Raw genomic sequence first — 23607 nt, forward strand, 5'->3', positions numbered from 1 at the left:
AGTTCAGGTTTCGAGTCACATCATCTTTTTGTGATTCTGTATATAATGTGTTTATCAAGCACATGATGACCCCTGAGAATTATTAACCACAAATAAACATGTTTCATTTTCTGCAACATGTGGTACCCTTTCAAGGAGAAGCTTCAAATAAATTGACATATGTGAATTACAAAGATGAAGCTTTTATTAAAAATCATGTGGAATTTATTCTAACAGAATTTGATGTACATAAGTAAGCACAAAATTATATCCGTTTGTTTAGTTTCAGATTCTGCCACCGAATTCTTCTGTGATCTTGCAGAAGTCTCCTCATTTTTCTCTATACTGGTTTCATCAAGTACAAAACAGGCATTATAATACCTACTACTAATGAGAATAGCAAAATAAATGAGCCCCTTAAGTGAATTTTAAAAACCACCATGTTCAAGTTGAGTGAAGAAAGAGAAATTTGAGGGCTGCCTAGCTGGCTCAGTCAGTAGAGCCTGTGACTGTTGATTTTGGGTCGTAAGTTTGAGCCCTACACTGGCCATAGAGTTTACTTAAAAAACATAAAAATAATATAATCTTTAAAAAAGAAAGAAATTTGAGAAGGTGTTATGTTGTGAAGCTAACTGAATGGCTTAGTGAGAGTGCCAAAGTTGGTCATAAACAACAAATGATGATTTAAGCTTTTTTTTTAGAAATGTTTATTTATTTATTTTTGAGGAAGAGAGAGCACAAGCAGGGGAGGGGCAGAGAGAGAGAGGGAGACAGAATCTGAAGCAGACTCCAGGCTCTGAGCTGTCAGTGCAGAGCCTGACACAGGGCTCAAACTCACAAATTGTGAGATCATGACCCGAGCCAAAGTCGGATGCTTAATCAACTGAGCCACCCAGGTGCCCTGATGATTTAAGCTTTAGAGCTAATGAAGATAACAGACATAAACTGTTCCATAATTACCTCTAATAACAACATTATACAAACAGTGAAGCCACCTTTTCACTCTTATGTGTATCCTAAGAAACTTAACAGAAGACCATGGGGGAGGGGAAGAAAAAAAAAGAAAGAAGAGATTAGAGAGGGAGGGAGCCAAAACATAAGAGACTCTTAAAAACAGAACAAACTGAAGGTTGATGGGAGGTGGGAGGGAGGGGAGGGTGGGTGATGGGTATTGAGGAGGGCGCCTTTTGGGATGAGCACTGGGTGTTGTATGGAAACCAATTTGACAATAAATTTCATATTTAGAAAAATCAAAATTAAAAAAGTAAATAAATAAAAACAGTCTAAATAAGAATATCTGCATTTCCAAAATATTCCTTCAACCTGGCACAGTAAATTGAGTCAAAATCAATTGTATGAGATACCCAACAAAATCAGACGGTTCCATTTTAAGAGAAACATCTGACCCAGGTTGATTCAAATCTTTAAAAAACAGTGAGTAATTATTTATAAAATGTATATGCTGTTTCTTTGGAAAGAATAACTACAAGTTCATAAAATGGGAAATACTTTTAACCAATTTATTTCCTCTCCTGTATAATTGAAAAGGAACACTCTTCCCACTTAAGCACTAAAAAAAAGTCTGCTGTTTTGTCATTAGGCTGTTGTTCGTAAAAGATTTATCTCTTGCACATTAAAGTGATAACCTTGAGATAGATTGACATGGAAGCTTGAGAGGTCACACAGTCCTTCTCTCTTTGGACAAAATTATATACTTAACACCTGGTAAAAATTTTCTACCCTTTTTGTTCTTCAAAATACAATGTCTCAGTAATTTAAGTCTGAAAGTTAATTTTAGTATCTGGCATAAAGTCCATCAGATCCAACTGCAGTATAAAATAACAAGCTCAGGGGCACCTGGGTGACTCAGTCAGTTAAGCACCCAACTTTGGCTCAGGTGTTGATCTCACGGTTCATGGGTTCGAGGCCCGTGTTGGGCTCTGCGCTGACAGCTCAGAGCCTGGAGCCTTCTTCAGATTCTGCGTCTCATCTCTCTCTGCCCCTCCCCTGCTCACACTCTGTCTCTCTCTCTCTCAGAAATGAATAAACATTAAAAAAAATTTTTTAACATTTATTATTTTTTTGAGACAGAGAGAGAGACAGAGCATGAACGGGGTGAACGGGGGAGGGGCAGAGAGAGAGAGGGAGACACAGAATCTGAAACAGACTCCAGGCTCTGTCAGCACAGAGCCCGATGCGGGACTCGAACTCATGGACCGCAAGATCATGACCTGAGCCGAAGTTGGACGCTCAACCGACTGAGCCACCCAGGCACCCCCCATTAAAAAAATTTATAAATAACAGAAGCTCAGCATTAGATGAGATCTTAATCATCCAGTCCAGTCTCTTTTGTGATTTAAAATCTCTTCTATGATTTCCATTCCTGGAAAGTGATCTTTGAATGATGCCAATAGCAAAGAATTCTGCACATAGTAAGTCCATACCATCTCTGACCGGGCCCTGATCATGGTATTCCAGATGCACTCCAGCCTGGGGAGGGAAGTCACTGTGGGCCGGGTAGAATTGAGAATAGATTGCCTAGTGTATATAACAACAAAGTAGACCAAACTCTCACATGTCTAAAATGTTTGGGAAATGAATATGCAGGGCAACTGGTAATGCATTAAATTTGTGGCCTTGCACAGGTTACTTTGATCCTTCATTTCTTTATTTCCAGAATGGGGGTTGTAAAACTCATTTTGAGAGTTTGTTATAAAGATTAGAAATAACGTGTGTAAATCAAGGTACCTGGCCCAAGTAGGTGCCTAGTGAATGGTAGCTATTATTATTTTTACCTTAGTTTCGGGAACTGCAAATCTTTAAAAAAGAGGAATATAATAAAATATACCAAGAGATAAAAATATGCTTGTAAACATCATACTGTTCTTTGCTGATGTTCAAGTGCTTGAGAGTGATTATAAAACATCAGTTATTACTTTTCTAAGTCTGTAGTTGTTGACAGTATTGAAGATTGAACTGAATCTATGCTGGCCGTAAGCCATACTGTAGAAGTTTTCTTTTTGAATAAAAATCTGGTATCTGCCGTTTTGGTTGTCATTTGTTTCTCTTACAAAGCAGGATGTTTATTTATTTATTTATTTATTTATTTATTTATTTATTTTTTAATATATGAAATTTACTGTCAAATTGGTTTCCATACAACACCCAGTGCTCATCCCAAAAGGTGCCCTCCTCAATACCCATCACCCACCCTGCCCACCCTCCCACCCCCCATCAACCCTCAGCTTGTTCTCAGTTTTTAACAGTCTCTTATGTTTTGGCTCTCTCCCACTCTAACCTCTTTTTTTTTTTTTTTCCTTCCCCTCCCCCATGGGTTTCTGTTACGTTTCTCAGGATCCACATAAGAGTGAAACCATATGGTATCTGTCTTTCTCTGTATGGCTTATTTCACTTAGCATCACACTCTCCAGTTCCATCCACGTTGCTACAAAAGGCCATATTTCATTTTTTCTCATTGCCACGTAGTATTCCATTGTGTATATAAACCACAATTTCTTTATCCATTCATCAATTGATGGACATTTAGGCTCTTTCCATAATTTGGCTATTGTTGAGAGTGCTGCTATAAACATTGGGGTACAAGTGCCCCTATGCATCAGTACTCCTGTATCCCTTGGATAAATTCCTAGCAGTGCTATTGCTGGGTCATAGGGTAGGTCTATTTTTAATTTTCTGAGGAACCTCCACACTGCTTTCCAGAGCGGCTGCACCAATTTGCATTCCCACCAACAGTGCAAGAGGGTTCCTGTTTCTCCACATCCTCTCCAGCATCTATAGTCTCCTGATTTCTTCATTTTGGCCACTCTGACTGGCGTGAGGTGGTATCTGAGTGTGGTTTTGATTTGTATTTCCCTGATGAGGAGCGACGTTGAACATCTTTTCATGTGCCTGTTGGCCATCCGGATGTCTTCTTTAGAGAAGTGTCTATTCATGTTTTCTGCCCATTTCTTCACTGGGTTATTTGTTTTTCGGGTTGGAGTTTGATGAGCTCTTTATAGATTTTGGATACTAGCCCTTTGTCCGATATGTCATTTACAAATATCTTTTCCCATTCCGTTGGTTGCCTTTTAGTTTTGTTGATTGTTTCCTTTGCTGTGCAGAAGCTTTTTTATCTTCATAAGGTCCCAGTAATTCACTTTTGCTTTTAATTCCCTTGCCTTTGGGGATGTGCCGAGTAAGAGATTGCTACGGCTGAGGTCAGAGAGGTCTTTTCCTGCTTTCTCCTCTAAGGTTTTGATGGTTTCCTGTCTCACATTCAGGTCCTTTATCCATTTTGAGTTTATTTTTGTGAATGGTGTGAGAAAGTGGTCTAGTTTCAACCTTCTGCATGTTGCTGTCCAGTTCTCCCAGCACCATTTGTTAAAGAGACTGTATTTTTTCCATTGGATGTTCTTTCCTGCTTTGTCAAAGATGAGTTGGCCATACGTTTGTGAGTCTAGTTCTGGGGTTTCTATTCTATTCCATTGGTCTATGTGTCTGTTTTTATGCCAATACCATGCTGTCTTGATGGTTACAGCTTTGTAGTAGAGGCTAAAGTCTGGGATTGTGATGCCTCCTGCTTTGGTCTTCTTCTTCAAAATTACTTTGGCTATTCGGGGCCTTTTGTGGTTCCATATGAATTTTAGGATTGCTTGTTCTAGTTTCGAGAAGAATGCTGGTGCAATTTTGATTGGGATTGCATTGAATGTGTAGATAGCTTTGGGTAGTATTAACATTTTGACAATATTTATTCTTCCAATCCATGAGCAGGGAATGTCTTTCCATTTCTTTATATCTTCTTCAATTACCTGCATAAGCTTTCTATAGTTTTCAGCATACAGATCTTTTACATCTTTGGTTAGATTTATTCCTAGGTATTTTATGCTTCTTGGTGCAATTGTGAATGGGATCAGTTTCTTTATTTGTCACAAAGCAGGATGTTTAAAAGAATCAGCTGTTTGAGCTTGCAAGTCTTATTTATTTATTTATTTATGAGCTTGCAAGTCTTATAGATTCTGATATGTATGAATTTATTGCAGTTGCATGAATCTTCTTGTTCATGCCATAAATCATTGCCTGTTCACAATTATAGAGTCATAACTTAAGGTCAAAAGGAAGAATCTTAAAACATACCGTAGTGCCAATATGGTAAGTGTTCACAGAAAGTAGGTCAATACCAATAGTATCATTTACCTTACACTCTAACAGTAAACTGAATTTTACTTACATTCATTTTCATTGACACATTCAGTGAGTTTCTGTAGCTTAGTAGAATTGAGTGAGAGGATATTCATGGTATTATGTTATTAACAAGGCATTAGTTTTAAGGACATTTGGTATGTTCTTGTTATTTAGCTCCTTCTGTGTTATATTTGTATTACTACTACTCAGCTTATGATCTATATAGTCCTTTTAAAACTACCTTACCAATGACCTGTTAACAATTTACATTTTTCTGCCATTCATCTAGAATTGAAAATGTGATGTTAAATAACTTTGTGGTAATTTTTAGCTTAACTCTTTTTTTTCAACATTCATCACCATTTGTACATGTCATTCAGTCTTTGAATGTACCAGTTTGAGGGGCGCCTGGGTAGCTCAGTCAGTTAAGTGTCCAACTTTGGCTCAGGTCATGATCTTGCAGTTCAAGCCCTGCGTCAGGCTCTGTGCTGACAGCTCAGAGACTGCAGCCCACTTCTGATTCTATGTCTCCCTCTCTCTCTGCCCCTCCCCAGCTCATGCTCTGTCTCTGTGTTTCTCTCTCTCTCTCTCTCAAAAATAAATGATAAAACATTGAAAAACATTTAAACGCACCAGTTTGAATATTTTTCTTTTTTGTCTTGCAGTAATTATTTAATTAAGGAAAGTGCTTATTAACCATATTGAATTATTTTTCTTGGATTTTGTTGGTAAAAGCATGCATTCCAAAGCAGAATCAGGTGGTGAAGGCTTGCAATGAGCAGCAAGATTACAACAAGACTGAATGTTTGGGATATAAATGCTGTTACTCATCCTTCAAGATCAGTAACATCAACTGTTTTGTCCCATTAAAGGATAGTAAGTTCATCCTCTTACATTTATTATATTTATGTTTTTAAAAATTGAAGAAATAGGTCACAATGGCATAAGTTTAAATTTGGATCTCTCAGCTTAACACCTAAAGGGGGATCCCAGCCCTCGAGCAACACTGTCTGTAAAAGTCCAGAGGTGGGCAGGCCTCAATTCATCAACAGTTTCGGCTTAGCCTTTGATATGACTTTGGCAGTTCAAAATTAGTCTCCTCTTTTCTTTTGCTTTAGTCGATCTCTGTCTCGTTCCAGAGATTCCAGGCTCTGTGAGATCTAACCTTCAGTGCTTGGAAGAAGATACCAGTTGAGCATGCCTTAGCTTATTTTTCTCTTCTCACCTTTTCTTCCTACTTGAGTAGAATTCTTCCCATTTATCTTGTCTTCAAACATAACGTTCAAAGTATGTAACGATAGACTTGCATGTTCCTTGTTAAGGTTTGTTTATTAGTTTCTCTTTGTTCTATTGTTTTTGAATCAGGTTCTTAAGATTTGTTTTTTCTTTAAAAAGTTTTGAGAACTAGACCATCTGTTTTTGCTCCTGCATTTGGATTGTGGGGACATATTACCAGTTGGTCCCATGATGGACATATTAGATATGATTAAACACTAACAAATACTACAAAAAGGATGCATGCAAAACAATGTCTTAGGTTAATATAGTCCCTATTCAATTTACAGGTCTTTGTTGAACATCTAGTATTAATAATGGAAACTGAAACCTGATCATGAATACAGTATTACAGTTTCAGCACTGTCACATGGTGTTTATAATTCATTCATCAGTTTAGTCTTTATATTATGTGTGAAGAAACATTCAGCCTTTGTGGAGGGAAAAATTGTACCGTGACTTATAATTCCCCAATCATATTAGAATGCATTTCCAAATGAATATAAGAATAAAATATGCTTATTCACCTGCAAAGTCTTGATTTCTTATTTAATGTTCTATAATTTGAAGTAAACATTTAAGAAGCCATTCCTTTAACAAGTCAACTATTCGTAGTTTAATTCCCTCCTTGAGTGCTCTAGGATGTATAACATATGGCCAAGAAAAAAAACACACTTCGGCCATAGGAAGAAATATATAGTATGGGTCATAATAGTCTGTTAAGAAAAACAGTAGGATCATTTTGTTAAGGCTTCCTTAGGGAAGCATGTATTTCAAGTGTAGCTTTTAGTTGTATTTCAAGATTTCATAAACTCCTGCTACTGATAGAGTAGCAAAGATATTTACCTGTCATATAAGAATACTTCTCTTTTTTGCTTCATTCACTGATAGTTGTTTATAAAGGCTTTATGAAAGAGCTCAGATTTTCTTCTCTTGCTTAAGTCATAAAAGTAACAGAATATAATTAAACCAACAGAGCCTACACAGATGTTCCGGATGTTTGGGCTTGGTGTGATCGGCATGATCATCCTGGGATGTGTGCCCATTTTTTGCTGCTCTCTTTGGCGGAGGAGGTAGGCAAACATAAACTTTTATTTGCTGATTGCTGAGTGTATTTGGATATTTCTGTGTAGACACATTTATTCATATGCACTAGAAACACGGGGATTATGTTTGGGTCCCTTTTGTTTAAAAGAAGGTAGCTTAGGAAAAACATAAAATAGAGTTACCATAATATTTTTAAATTTTTTTAAATGTTTATTTATTATTCTGAGAGAGAGAAAGAGTGAGCGTGAGCGAGCAGGGAAGGGGAAGAGAGAGAGGAGATACAGAATCCGAAACAGACTCCAGGCTCTGGGTTGTCAGCACAGAGCCCGATGCGTGGCTCGATCCCACGAGCTGTGAGATCGTGACCTGAGGTGAAGTCGGACACTTAACCGACTGAGCCACTCAGGCGCCCCAAGTTACCATAATATTTTTAAATACATGTTATTTTCTTTTTCCATAAATTTAGACATCCTCTTGGAAGGAAAAATACATTAGTGATCTATCTGGGAGCCTGTGAGTGGAAGTGGTTATTAACTGCAAATCAGAAAGGTTCCTAGAAGTGTTATCACCATCTAGTAAATGGTCATCTGCCATTGGGTCTTAAAAGCTTTGGTCTCTCTTCAAACCAATTTGCATCATGTTTCTTCTTAGCATCTTATAAAATCCCTGTGGCCTATCAGCATGATACCTCTAAGGTTTTTTTTTTTTTAATTTTTTAAATATTTAATGTTTATTTTTATTTTGAGAGAGAGAGAGAGAGAGAGAGAGAGACAGAGCGTGAGTAGGGGAGGGGCAGAGAGAGAGGGAGACACAGAATCTGAGGCAGGCTCCAGGCTCCAAGCTGTCAGCAAAGAGCCTGACATGGGGCTCAAACCCACGAGCCGTGAGATCATGACCTGAGCTGAAGTCAGACGTTCAACTGACTGAGCCACCCAGGCTCCCCTATACATCTAAAGTTTTTTAAAAAAATAGCTCACTACCTCTTGGAATGGTGGGTGTGGAGACAGAGCAGGACCAGGACCAGGGTGGTGTGAGTGAGGCAATTAGAGCACAAAATTTAAGGAGATACTCACTCTGAAGTTTGTGCAAGTGGAGGGTCAGCACTAGCATGACCCTGAGAGTATTTCCTTCAGTCCTCTGGTAAAGAAAAGCTACCAGTTGAAGAGTAAGCATCTTTGATGTTTTTATTTGAGTTAATAAGAAAGTAGTGGTATTTGAGTTACCAAAACGTTGGTTAGATTTCACAGGAAGATTGAGACTATACACAAGTTACCTTATTTTCCATAAAGATCATTAAGTCTTTTTTTTTCTTTTTTGTACCTTTTCCTTGAGTTTGATGAATGTGTTATATTCATCACTGTATTTTCAATCCATAGCACAGTGCGTCATGTGTTAAGGTGCTTAATACATTTTTGTTGAATAAATAAATGGTTGAGCGAATACAGAAATATAGTGGATGGTATTGACTAGCCTGGAAGGCAGTCCTATAGTAATTTAAACTTCTCATCACTCACATCATTTTCTCAGACCATTTTGAAGATACAGTAGAGTCATAGCCTTTCAACTCCTCCCATTTGCTATATGACAGTTCTTCTGTCAGTTTTCACTTAGTTTTGTATACTGAGTGTGTAATCCCTGTTCTTAGGCCTCTCCCATTTTCTTTGTTCCCACAAGTAATTGAGAATAGGAGTGGAATTTTTTACCCTTCCTTCTTCAGAGTCTGATTTCAGAAAAAAGATAACCATGAACAAAAATGAAATAATATTTGCTAGCAAATGGTGGCTAGGATTATGCCATGCAGTCTAGATGTCTGGTATAATAGGCCTGGTGTAATAATTTCATTATGGCTCCTCCACTGTGTCTCTGCCAAGGAGTTTTAAAGGGATGTTCAGGGGCGCCTGGGTGGCGCAGTCGGTTAAGCGTCCGACTTCAGCCAGGTCACGATCTCGCGGTCCGTGAGTTCGAGCCCCGCGTCGGGCTCTGGGCTGATGGCTCGGAGCCTGGAGCCTGTTTCCGATTCTGTGTCTCCCTCTCTCTCTGCTCCTCCCCCGTTCATGCTCTGTCTCTCTCTGTCCCAAAAATAAATAAAAAACGTTGGAAAAAAAATTTAAAAAAAAAAAAATAAAGGGATGTTCAGGTACACTGGATTTTTCTTTAAAATTAATTTCAAAGAATTCTTCCCTGATAATATATTTTCTTCTTTATATATAGTAAAAACTGTTCGAGAGATTTGAACAGTGTGAATTGTGTATTTATTGAACACCAAAAATTTGGTTTTCTATAATTTATTTATTTATTTCTGAAATTTATTTGTTTCTTCAGACATCCTGGGTTGTTTTTTGCAACCCCAGAGTATGTGCTTAGTGCTTGCTGCTTAGCTTAATTTCCGGTAACAATGGGTGTGTGAGGGTGGATGGGGCACTGTCAAGATTTTCCTGGTAAGCTGATTTTAGAGGCAAGGAGAATAATTGTGTTCGAATAAAGACCCTATCCTTGATACCAAACAAGGAGCTTAAATGGAAGCCAAAGCCTGCTAACCACTCCTTTCTTTTTGGGGTCAAGATATCTCTTTAGAACTATCCCCTTAACTTGCTTCCTGTTCTTCATTTCCAAGAATAAAGAGATAGATAAAATATTACAGTAGGTAGAATAAATGACCCATAAAAGGGAAATAGATGCAGCAGTAAAATCAATATGTAGTGGTTTAAAAAAGAAAAGGAGGTAGCCAAACACAGTTGTTTATCTAAATCAACTAACTAGGGGCTAAAAGCCAGAAGCAGATCGGCAGTAACATGATCTGGGCCTATTTGTTGGAAGAACTCTTGAGGCATTGGAAGAAACTATTAAGCTCCTCCTCCTGCTGGGTCCTGTCCTTTACATTAAATATACGTTCCTTCAGATGTTGTAGCTCTCCCCTCTCGGCCTCCAGTTGTAAGCCAAAACAAGTGATGTTTTGACGTTCCGTAGCTCCTACAATTTGGACGGTGTGTTTTATTCACAGATCGCCTCAGGAGCTAACAACTGGCAAGGGTTAGAGGGATGAAACATGAGAAGTAATATGAGCAGGTGGGAGAAATGAAAGCAGTTTGGGGGAAGAGGATAATCACTTTCCAGAGCCAAATGCATTTTATTCTTTTGGTGTCTAATTCGTGCTTTCTACAGTTGAGCATATTTAGTTATTGCTTGTGCTAGGCATTGTGGACGATACAGAAATGTCTGAGACATAGGCCCTACTTTCAAAGAGCTTAAACCTACCTTAAAATAAGCCCCAAGCATGACATGTTAAATAATAACATATGATGGAATATAATTAAGGATTAAGAGAGTGGTGGCAATAACTTACCAAAGTTTTGAGGCAGTGGGGATCAGGATGAATGGGAGAGGGCACAGTGGGCTCTGTGGTGGAGGTACTATTTGAGCTGAGTTTTGAAGGGAGGACAAGATTTGGAGGGGGGGCTCTGGCATAATTCATTACATCCAGATGGAATCTCCTCACTATAGACCCCTTAACTGCTTGTCATTTCTAAGCAGAAGTGGCTGAACTTTGCCCCTGGAATAATCTGTAACGTAATCTCTAGTTTACTTCTACCTGACTCAAGTTCAGGTGAGGTGTGAACCAGGTACACCAAGAACTCAAGCCAGCTTGAATTGGTTGCACATGTACAGAAGAGAGCAGACAGCACTAGTGAAAGAAAGGCTTTCTAAGAATTTTCTACTAATAGCCTTATTAAACTTGCATATAAGATGCGTTTTGAAATTCATTACGTCTTCAAGGTTATGTAAGATCTATTTTTATTCTCATTAATAGGGATCAGAAACCTCGTTAGGTTTCAGTGTCACTGGCAGGCTTAAGACTTACATAGAGATGAAGGAAGGAGGAGATCAGGTGGATGAGGATGAAAGGAAGCAGGGGAGGGGGCTCTAGTGGGAGAGAAGAGAAGAGTGGTGGCTGAATTGTTCCCGTTACAGTAATGGAGTGCCAATAATTGTAGTCTCAAGTGCCACATTTAGTTTCTAATCTTTATCTGTTTTTAGAAAAAGTTTAATCTTTATACATAGACCAGTTAAACATCTGTGTATTATATAGTGATATGATACTTGAGTGTGTACATAGCTTTGGTAAGGTGGAAAATTCAAATATTATAATACCATGCCCATTAAACTCAGATGGAGTGCATTTTCTTGTGTTTCTTTCTTCCTCAGATTGGATTTGCAACTTTGAATTAAGAAAAAATCCAGAACTCAGTCTGAAAATGACAAAACTATGTTTTCTTTCAACTAATAAAAAGCCATGTTTTTTTAAGATTATAGATCATCTGATACACAGATGATGTAAATAGCACATCCCCCATACACTTTCAATGTTGCTACTTGCCAGATGGCTGTTACTGAAAATTTCTACATTTAGACAAATCCTGCTGCGTGATTCTCTGTATTATAATGTGGTTTTCATTATGCAGATAGTCTTAATACCACTTACTTTTTAGAATGGGAGGTAAAGAATTGGGAATAAATGTGTCAAAGATTGCCTAAAAATCATCACCCATTGAATTTTAAAAATAGGCATTCACATTTTCAAATCTCCATGTTTGTGTGTTTCATTATACTGTACAACATAATTAGTAATGTTATTTTGAAAAGCTTTATGCAGTAATTAGCCAACTGCTGAAAGGTTTGAAGTTCCTAGGATTATATACATGTGAATTCAGAGAAAGGAAATAAAGTCTGTAAATTTTATAAATTTTTTTTTTTAATGTTTATTTATTTTTGAGACAGAGAGAGACAGAGCATGAATGGGGGAGGGTCAGAGAGAGAGGGAGACACAGAATCGGAAGCAGGCTCCAGGCTCTGAGCTGTCAGCACAGAGCCCAACGCGGGGCTCGAACCCACAGACCGCGAGATCATGACCTGAGCCGAAGTCGGACGCTTAACCGACTGAGCCACCCAGGCGCCCCATGTAAATTTTAAAAGTATGGCTAGTCTGTAAGAACTTTGATAAAATATGATCAGATGAGAATGTGAGCAAACTGGAACCCTGCTCTAACATGACTCACTATAGATTTGAAACTCACATAAAGCCAGTTCTTCTTGGACCCTGTTCAAGGTAATTTAGTTACTGAAATAATAAGAGAATCTCATTATATGCAGATTATATGTCTGAAATGTTCCCATAAGAGAAGTCTGGAGTAGTAGGTACTATTAAAAAGAACATTTTGTTGCCAAGTAACTAATAACCTCAATGCAAAATGCAGTGGCCTTTTCTCAGTTCCCATCCAACTTGACCTTTTGGTCACATAGAACACTGTTGATTGCTCCCTTCTTGAAACTTTCGTTCCTTGGATTTCATTGTTCCCTTTACCATTCTGATTCTTCTCGGTTTGCTTTTCTTTGTTGTCTCAACTGTGGTTATTTCCCAAAGTCTTATTCTCATCTACCAGAGAATATTACAGGTATGTAGCAGAAAGAACATGTAAAAAAATCTATGTTCTAGTTCTGCCTTTTTTACCAGTTTTATACTGAGGTTAACTTCTTTTGGTATTGGTTTTCTCATAAAGTTAGGGTAGAGAATTGAGTTAGATAATTTCTAAGGTTCTTTCTTTTTGGCGTTTAAAAAAAATTTATGGGTGGGGGGGCAGAGAGAGAGAGAGAGAGAGAGAGAGAGAGAGAATCTTAAGCAGTATCCACGCTCAGCACAGAGCCCTATGCAGGGCTTGATCCCACGACTCTGGGATCATGACCTGAGCCAAAATCAGAAGTCAGATGCTCAACTGACAGAGCCACCCAGGCGCCCCTAAGGTCCTTTCTGATCATAATATTCTGGGCTTCTCTGAGTGAATGAGTCTTTTAAATCTGAATCCTGAAATCCTTACCTCTACCTATTCCATATTTCCAAATGCCCTCATGAATTAGATGTTCTGTTAGCACCTTAAATGCAACATGTACAAAAGCAAATTTATCTTTTTTTTTTCTCTCAAACCATCTCCCCTTGATAGCTGTCCATTTCTTTCAGTGATTTCTTTAGTCTCCCAGGCTAGAAACCTTAGAGTCATCTGTGACTATTTCCTTTTCGTTATTTTTAATATGTAATCTATTCTCTTAGTCTACCTGTAATTTTTTGGTTTCCTTTGGAATGAGTCTGAGATTTGCCTCTTCTTAAATTTATTTATTGTTACATTTATTGTTACCTTAGTCCAGGTCTTATGGTGTCAATTTCTGTCCTGGGTAAGTGGTTTTAGGAGAGGAGCAAAAACAAACAAACAACAACACCCCCCCCCCACCAAGGTGTATTATTCTTCTAGGGCTGCCATAACAGAATTTCAGAGACCAGGCAACTTGAACAATAGACATTTATTTTCTCACTGTGAGAAATCATGTGTCCATGATCACAGTGCCAGCTGATTTGGTTTCTGGTGAGGGCTCTCTTCCTGGTTTGCAGTTGGCCATCTTCTCACTGTGTACTCACATTGCCTTTCCTTGATGCATGTGAGAAGGAGAGAGAGAAAGAGTAAACTCTCTTGTTTTTAATTTAAAAAACTGAAAAATCAGTTTTTATAATGACATTAATTGTACTGATTGGGGCCCCACCCTTATGACCTCATTTAAACTTAATTACTTCCTTAGAGCCCCCATCTGCAAATTTAAACACACTGGAAGTTCGGCCTTAAATATGTTGAGTTTTAGGGACACAGGCGTTCAGTCCTATAACACAAGGCTAGTTGGCATCCAAGGGCATAGAAAGGATTGAGAACTGCAGAGGACATTGGAATGAGGTGTTCAATCCAAAGAATTTATACAAGAGAGACTGTAAGTAACTAGGATGGGACTGCAAGTAGGGTTTGGAAGATGGCTAGGAGCTGAGTCCTGGAGAAGGTTCCTGGTACTTTGATAGGAATATATGACTTTGCCCTTAAGAAGGAGGGAATTTGTAAGGGTACTTGCCAAGCCAATTTGAACATATGCCTGGACTCCTAATCTACTCTCCTTCTAATCTATTATGTAATATCCTGCCAGATTCATCTTCAAAAGATAGTATATTATTTCATTTCATTATATTATTCAGGAACTTCTAATCCATTCAAGAATATCTGGATTCCAGACCTTGTGTTAGGTGGTGTGAAGGACAAAATGGTGATTCAGATCATACTTTGCTCTCAAGGAGCACATAGTCTCATAAGGGCTATATACAAATCCCCAAAGTAAAAAGTCACACTTCATAAAAAAGTTAAAGGTAAAAACAATTAGCATGTTGGCCTTTTCTGGTTTATGTAAATTTTTCAAATACATTGTCTTAATATGACCTTCAAAACAGAGGTGCAGGGAAGTTTGGTCTCTTGCTCAAGATTACATGATAGAGCAAGGATTACAATCTATCTTCTGAGTTCCTTGCTTTTTGTAGTATAGAAAACAGGAAGAAAAGAAATGCAGATAAAAACACAATGGCATTTTGTTGCTTCAAGCCCACTCAAAGGGCTGTGGCTTTCAAAGTTTTCTATTTTAGACTCACTCTATAATTCCAATACCATTTCTTATAACACTACATGTATCTTTTGCTCCATCCAGGTAGCTATATTTGTTTTTCTTGGTATACCCCAGGCTTTATTCTTGCCTCTGTTCTTTTGCCCACGTTGCTCCCAAATCTTAGGATTGTTCTTCTTCATCCTCTTCATTCATTTGAATTCTTTCTTTACCTTCATATTGCAATTGCCCCAACTCGTCCATGAAGTGTTCTGCAAAGGCTCCTGACCCCAACTTTTCTCTTTTCTCCCAGCCTCCTTCTGGACTTGTGTTCTTAACCACATAGTCTAACACATAATTATCCTTTGTTTCCTGTTATTAGTTTTCTTTCTCTGGCTAAATTGTAACTTCTGTGAGGACAAGGGGCTAAGCTTCATACTTCTTTGAGTCTAGAGCTGTGGTTCCCCAAATGGGGTCCCTGTACTAGTCTCACTATCATCCCCTGGGAACATGTCAGAAATACATGTTCTCAGGCCCTACCCCAGACCTACTGAATCAGAACTCTGGGGTTAAAGCCCCAAGATTTGGGTTTTAACAAGCCCAACAAGTTATTCTTATGTATACTCAGGTCTGAGAACCATAGGTTTCTAAGACTGTTTGGTAGGCAACTCAGTAAATAATGATTGGAGTAATCTAGTCAGTCGTTTTGGTGGATTTTCTATCTTTTTGATGTTGCAAATGATAAATTTTTTGTCTATAAAATTGATGTTATGTTCTTTAACTGTCTTAAAGAATTTGTATTTATATCAATGAATTAGAGTTTGTTAAGAAACATGGAAAAGCCAACCTATTACCAGTATTTATCATATTCTAGTCTGTAGTTGGGTTCTATGGAAGTAACCTTGGAAATATTTAATAATATAGATTCCTAGGCTGTACTCACGAGAATCTGATATAATAAGTGGGGGATTTGGACCTGAAATGTGTATTTTCTAAAGCACCCCAAATGAATCTGATACATAGTCCATTTAGAACTACACTAGACTCTCCACTTCAATCCTTTTTACATTCATTCTTTCTGCAAACATTTATTGAGCTCCTACTTTGGTCTGGGAATTTGCTAGGTGTTGTGTTCTTCTCTATCTGATCATCTCCCTGGGCAGCCTCGCTGTCCATGTTATGAGCCATCTAAGCCCATAGCTTCAGAGTTCTCTGATGTACTCAATTCTGAGTAATCTTTCCTGTATTCTGTATTGGCCAGCCACTTTCATGCCCATATCCTGAATCTTGTCATTCATCAAAAATTGAACCTCTGAGGAGGGCCTGGGTGGCAGTCGGTTAAGCTTCTGACTCTTGATTTTGGCTCAGGTCATGATCTCACGAGTTCATGGGTTTGAGCACCACATTGGGCTCCTTGCACTGACAGTGTGGAGACTGCTTGTAATTCTCTCTCTCTTCCTCTCTCTCTGCCCCTCCTGACATGCTCTCTCTCACAAAACTGGTAAATTCCACAAAAAAATTAAAAAATTGAACCTCAGTGTCTGAAATTTTAAACTTCAAATCTCAAACTATTCTTTGACCATAGGTGCTTTGTCTTCTAGGTTTTTCCCTTCTTTTCTCTTGCTACACCTGTTCTCATTGAGACATCCAGGTTCTTTAATTCTCTGTTTTCCCCTGGTTTTCTGTCTTTTAGCATCGTCTCATTTCTTTATCCAGCCTGGATTCTATTGTCTGATACATGAATCCATTCTTTCCAGTTCCTTTGTTTCATTAAAATTGAATCCACACCATTTTTCTGTTTCTAGATCTAGGTTCCTGGGAATTCTTAGAGAAAAAAATCTCACAACTATATAGATATGCATCACAAGAAATTCCCATTGTTTCCACGTAGTGTTTCCAGCCACACCACTCTGCTTGATGTTTACAAAGAACATGCTTCTTCACCACTCTGATATTTTCACACAATGTACCACCCACTGATTGAAATGCTCTTATATTATCTTCCCATCTCCACTCTTATTTATCTGGCTCACCCCACTCTGAATGCAGGCCTATGCTTAAAGTTCATCTCCTCTAGGAAGCTTACCCCAAACCTCCGCCCCAGACTGGGTCGATCTGTTTCCTGTTTGTTTCCTACCAATCTCTGCTTACCTCTATTTAGATTATCTCAATGTGATATAATTATCAGTTTATATATCTCTCTTCCATTCTAAATTTTAAGCTCCTTGAGGGCAGGACCCATATATTATTCATTTTTATGTCTCTAGTATTTAGAATGGTGTTTGTTTCAGGAATGAGCAAGTGTGTCAATGAGTGAATGCATATGAGATAAGTCGATCTGTACATTTCAAGTGTGAGTATGCTGGCCACAGTATGACATTTTATATAAAAAGAGGAAAATCACCTCTAGGACTCTGGACAAATCATTTCAACCCTACTTTACCCCTTGGGCATTCTCATTAGATATTGAGTAGAATATCTAACTTTGGATCTCAGTAACAAATGTTAGAAGGCTGAACCTAAAACCTAGTTCTCTGCAACCTAGACTAGTACAGTACATTTTGAAATAATAAGGTCATGTTGCATTTTTCTTTGTCAGTTAAGGTGAAATTTAGGCCATTAAATTTAAAATAAAATATTTGTATAAAGAAAACATAGTCACTTTATTTATGTGAAATAAAATACATTGAAGTCACAACATTAGAAAAAAGTGTAAGTCCCCAATTTCTTATCTAAAATTCTGAAATCCAAAAGGTCTGCAAACCTAAAGCTTTTTTCATCTTTTGGCAGCAAAACCTGAGCTGACCTGACCTGAGACATTTTTAGTCCTTGCTTGATGCTTAAAATGAATATTCATATATTTTGTTGTAGAAATATTACTCTGTTTGATCATGAGATGTTGCCCCAGACTTCATGGGAGTATCATGTAATATTCAGTATGTCATGTCATATTGCCTTTCTAAAACCCCAAATATTCTGCATTCTGAAACACATCTGGCCCCAAGAGACTGAGAGCTACAGAGTTGTTTCAGCTATTATTATTTTTTTTGATACTGAAGTTAATAGCTCTACCAAGAGGCCATAGGTAAATCATAAATACATTTTTGGCCTTCACCCACTATTTCATTTATGCCTGGATATTTTTTTTATGATTTAGAAAAAAGTATTTATTTGCTCCATATCTATTCTTACCTAGTAGAGCTCAGTGACAACCTAGTAATGCAATTTGAGGGGAGAAAAGTGAATATTACCTTCAAAGTCATCATTTCAGGGGCAGGCTTAGCAATCTCTGGGCCCCACATGCTAAGAACCTGGTTGTTCTGTATAGCTAAGTAGCACCATCTGGAGCCAGGTGTCCTCTTCTGTACACTACCTAGCTTTGAGCTGAGGATAGGACTATGTATCTGTCATTCCCTGTTGGTAATATCATATGCAAATGTTTCTTTCTCTTTTGGGTTTCCATCCATACTTTTGCTTTGAGCATTTTCTAGTTTTTCTCCTTGGCTTGTGCTTAGGTCTTTAGAAAGTGAAAGCTCTTGGGGCACCTGGCTGGCTCAGTCAATACAGCATGCACCTCTTGATCTTGTGGTTGTAAGTTCGAGTCCCACATTGGGTGTAGAGATTACTTAAAAATAAAATCTTTTAAAAAAAGAAAGTGGAAGCTCTTATAAATATCAACTAACATTTCCAGAACCCTCATTGGGTACCAGGCTCTCTGGGATATATAAAGTTACAAGGTAAAGCTCTAGCCTGAAGTTATTTCCAAGCTCTGAGGGGAGAAAAGGACAGGTTTGCATAGTGAATGAGAGATTGTTTTTTAGATTTAGGAAGGTCTGGATTTGAATCCTGGCACCACCAAAGAGCATTCTGATGACCTCATGCAAGTTACTTCCCTTCTCAGTGCCTCAGTTTCCCTACCTGAAAAATGGAAATGCCTCATCAGGTCATCATGAAGATTAAATAAGATCCTGCACATGAAGTGCTTACACACAGGTCTTGGCACATGGAGAAGTCTATCACACTTGTTATTAGTCATTATCTGCTAATGCTGCAGTGGTCTAATGGAAAGAGTGCATTTTAGAGTCAAACAGACCTTAGTTCAAATGCTAGCATCTCCATTTACTATCTGTGTGTGACCTTGGGTGAGTTATCTTACTTCTCCAAGCCTCAGCTTAATTATTTGGAAAGCAGGAAACACAATATCCATCTTATAGGGTTGTTGTGAGGATTAAGTGAGATCAAGTATGTAAAACACCTGGCCAAGTTCTTAGCCTGTGATATATCGGCTCTCTGGCACCCCCAACCCTGACTGTACAAATTCAAGGAAGTACAAGATTGAATTCCAAATGATCGCAATAGTGAGTAAAAGTGCAAACTTGTAAAGTTGTAGAAGATAATATAATATGAGCTATTACTATTTAGTTTTGATATTCGTAGGAGGGAAGAATCCCTATAAGCTAGGAATAAAAGGGAAGGCTACCTAGGCAAATAACATAGAAGCTAGGTCTTGAAGGGTGAGTAACATTGATGTCAGCAGAGGGAAGGTAGGACAGCATTCCTGTTGTGGAGGATCAAATGATCAAAATGACGCTATACAGAGTGATAGTAATGGTGACAATGATAAATATGAGTGAGCCAGGTACAATGTTTTCTATCAGATTTGCTGAATATGGTGAGTTAAGCAGTCAGGTGGGAATGTGTAAAAAGAGTTATGTGGGTAACTAGCCTTTTCCCTGTACCCCATCATTGTTTTCTTTTATAACCCACCATTGTTATTGTTCTATCACTGTTGAGGAACAAGGTTTCACTTTGAACTTTTAATTTTACAGCAAATGGGCCAATCCTTTAGGAAGGAAAGTCAACAAAATTGTAAAGGGTGTGAAGAAACAAAAAAAGAAACTAAAGAAGGATGCTGAGATGTTAGGGACAGCAGCAGAAGATGAGTAAAGTTTAGGTGGTGGAAAGCAGTGAGAGAACAAAGGTAACTGGCGGTAGGATATAAAATTGAAGTGTTTAATATTTGATTATTGTTACCACCATCTTGGTTCAATGATGTATATATTTTTTTTACCCTACAAATGTTTAGACCACAGGATTATCAGGTTCTGAAACCATATTATCACTAGGGATATTTGGATGCAGGAAGGTGGGCAAGAAGTGTGCCAAGTTGTTTGGGTACAACATTATTTGGTTCAGCCCTTCAGAAGAAACAAATGGAATCTTCTTGCTTTGACTCTGAGGATCCATGAAAGATACCTTTGCTAAATAACAATGGTTATAGTTCCCCATATGTATTGACCATGGTACATATCCGGGGGAAGGAGGTTCAGGAATCTGACAGATCTGCAATTGAATCCTGGATTCTAGCTGTTAGTTTCAGCTCCCTGTTTCTCAAACTTAAATAATTCAGTATCATAAGTGATTGAGAGAGTGGATCCCAGAATCATACGCCAGGGACTACCTGGCCCTCAGGCTTACAGATCCCCCAGGCTTGGCCTGTGTTTCCACCTCCCAAAGTAATTATGAAGATCCAACTAAAAATAAAATGGTTGGTAAGAAAAGAGGTATACTTTGGGGAATAGAATATTGGAATGGGGGTCAGGAGACTCAGGCCACTAACTAGTGGCATTTTCATGGGCAAGTAAGTTAACCTATCAGCAACTTAATACGATCAGCTGAAATTTTTTGTGTAGCTTAAACAATATAATGTATGTGAAGATGCTTTGAAAATTATAATACAATACTCAAATTTAAATTGTTAATTTCTAGCCTCAGTTGCAGAGGAGAGGAGTGGAATAATAGACTGTTGATCTTAGTGTCAGGAGACTCTCGTTTTACTCTCAATTCTGTCATTTTGTACCATGGGAGCTTGAGCAACTCCCTTAGCTTTCCTGGGCTTCAGTTCACCAAGCTGCAAAATGAGAAGTTTGGACTAGATGAATAGGAAATGTGACTTATCTAAAAAGAATTGAAATCCTTACAACAAGGTAGTTGTATATACATATATATATATATATATATATATATATATATAATGATTTATGTAAGGTAATACATAAGTATATATAATAATAATCATACATGTATATGATTATACATACCTATATGTTACTGCTTTGTATAAGTTTAATGCAGCACATGCATGTGCATATGTATGCACACACAGACACACATATGTGACATAAATAGACTAACAAAACAATCTCTGTGTGCCGTTTACTGGGGCATGGAAGTTCACTTTGTTATTCAGAAATTTTCATTGTATTTGCCACAGTGTATTTTGTCTTTACACCTCACAGATAGTACACTGGCAAACTGAAAATACATAAGTTAAACATAACATTGAATACAGTTTGAGAACTCTGTTGCAGTCATTTCCTGTTCTAACAAAGTGTGATGTATGTATACTAGTCCTTTCGAGTTGTTTAACTCTACTTTACTTTTCTCCTGTAGCATTATTTTCCCACTGAGAAGAGTACAAACCATTCCAAGCAGAAGAGACTGTCCCAGTCATCTCAACCTGATGGAGCATTTTAGAAGGACAAAAATTTGTTCTTATTTTTGTCATGTTTACTTACAAATATGAAATAAAGTTGATAGTTCTGTTTTTGTGCATCAAACCAGGATCTGAATTCTTCTTATTAAAACTAGTTTCTACAGAATTAAAAAAAAATGTATGAAAAGCACCGGTGGCATTTCAGGTCCTATGTAGTGATTTTTGCAACTTGGGTTGTGTTATCAAGATATACTTCTGTTGGTGTTAAATAAGGCAGAGATTTCATGTTGTTATTCACCTTCTATTCAGTGAGGTGGGACAATGAGATGAAGGGCAGGTTTGGCAGGGGAAGATGAATGATTTTGGGATAGGCTGTTTGAAGTGCTTATGGACCATCAAGGTACAGATGACTAGTAGGCAGTTATATATAGTTTATATATAACTAGTAGCCAGTTATATATAAATCTATGGGTCTGGAGCGCAGGGAAAATGTCTGGCTGGATATAAAAGGTTAGGAACCATCAATATAAAGATGATAATTGAAATCATGATTTCAACCAAGAAGAATAAAAAAAGAAGGGACTGGAATAAACTGTAGAGGACCATAAGCATTTAAAAGATTATCAGAGAGACCTGAGAAGTATGAAGAAAAGCAGGAGAATACTGTTGGGAGGAAAAGTTTTTCTATACTTTTCAAAATTCTTTTGGCTGGTCTAAGAATTAAATTGACACGAGACAAATTAACAGGAGAAATAAAATTTAATTATATACATACAGAGGCTCCATAAAGAATTTGAGGCCTATAGATAGTCAGACAATTGAGGCTTATATGCCATTCAGAGCTACGGAGAAATGTGGTAGGAGTCTGGGACTTCAAAGGGAAGAAGATAATTGACAGGTAGATGAAAAAGAATAAATGTTGGGTCAACAAATGTTTTCTGGGCCGTACAAAAACAATGGGATATGGAGAGAAATTTTAACAAACAGATTTTGCTAGGATCCTCTCTGGCTGCCACACCTAGTTCATATTATACTATAGTTATCTATGGTAATAGCTCCTTTTCTGGAGCAGGTCCTCTATCTAAATTCTTTTAGGCAGTTAGCAGGAAGGCAAAAAAAAAAAAAAAAAAAAAAAAAAAAAAAAAAAAAAAAAAAAAACACAAAAAACGAGCCTTCTGTTTCTTAAAAATAATCAGCCTAAAATAATCCACATGCCAAAGGGACACATTTTGGGGTGCCAAATTTTGCTCCCCTACAGAGCAGTATAATGAATTCCAAGAGGCTGGCATGTTTCAAGGAAGAGGGAATGATCAACAGTATCAAAATTCTGATTCATTTCCACTGGATTTGGCAACATGGAAATCATTGGTGACTTTGGCAATAGCAGTTTCAGTGATGAGGTAGGAGCAGAAACTAGATAAGTTTGAGTTGCATAGTGACTGGGAAGTGAGAAAGTGAAAGTGTGGACAGCTTGTTGAAGAAATTTGGCTGTGAAGGGAGAGAAACAGTGGTATAGTAATGGTAGTTTAGGATAGGGAGAAAATCTTCAAGATAGGGGAGTAGGAGAACATGGAATGTAAAGGCTGGGGGTGTGGGGAAGTTTCAACCTGTCCTTCTGACCCCCAATTTATCCTGTTCTGTTTTTTCCATTGCGTTTATCACCTGTGAACACACCATATAATTTAGTTATTTATTATCCTTCTCATTTATTATGCTTCCCCTGCCAGAATATAAGCTCTCCTAGGGCAGGGAGTTTTATGTGTTCAGTTCAGGGATACATCCCAAGTGCCTAGGACAGTGTCTGGCACATATTAGGTGCTCAAGAAATAAAATACCTATTGTATGATTGTATTGAAAACAAAATATTTTTGTGGTATTCTTCACTTTTGCTATGATTATGGGTGCTTCCAAGGCAAACAGAAGTCTTAGGAAAAAAGCCAAGCTAAACTGTACAACAAATGATGACTAGAGTTTAGTAAACAAGTGGTTGCTTTTAAAGCCATTCCCCAAGAATCCGGTACTGCTGCTCTAAAATTTAAGAGCTGCATTTAGGGAAAACTAAATGAAAAAGACCAACCAAAGAAGTTCTCTGGGTAGAAATAGGAAGTAATAAAACAACTCATAAGGAAACAAATAATTTAGAATGTAAGATTGAAATTTTAGTAAAAGCAGTG

General features: G+C 37.8%; 1 protein-coding gene across 1 annotated transcript in view; it reads left to right on the plus strand.

The window, feature by feature from the left end:
• Nucleotides 1-21557, plus strand: part of FMR1NB (FMR1 neighbor) — a 36380-nt gene extending 14823 nt beyond the window's left edge. Inside the window, exons 3-6 of the mRNA XM_058713515.1 lie at nucleotides 5896-6036; nucleotides 7412-7508; nucleotides 19767-19918; nucleotides 21391-21557. Of these exons, the coding sequence (XP_058569498.1) occupies nucleotides 5896-6036; nucleotides 7412-7508; nucleotides 19767-19884 (356 nt within the window). The 3' untranslated portion in view covers nucleotides 19885-19918; nucleotides 21391-21557. The remainder of the gene's footprint in view (nucleotides 1-5895; nucleotides 6037-7411; nucleotides 7509-19766; nucleotides 19919-21390) is intronic.
• Nucleotides 21558-23607: the final 2050 nt, after the last annotated feature.

Source organism: Neofelis nebulosa, chromosome X, assembly GCF_028018385.1.
Source record: "Neofelis nebulosa isolate mNeoNeb1 chromosome X, mNeoNeb1.pri, whole genome shotgun sequence".
Lineage (NCBI taxonomy): Eukaryota > Metazoa > Chordata > Mammalia > Carnivora > Felidae > Neofelis > Neofelis nebulosa.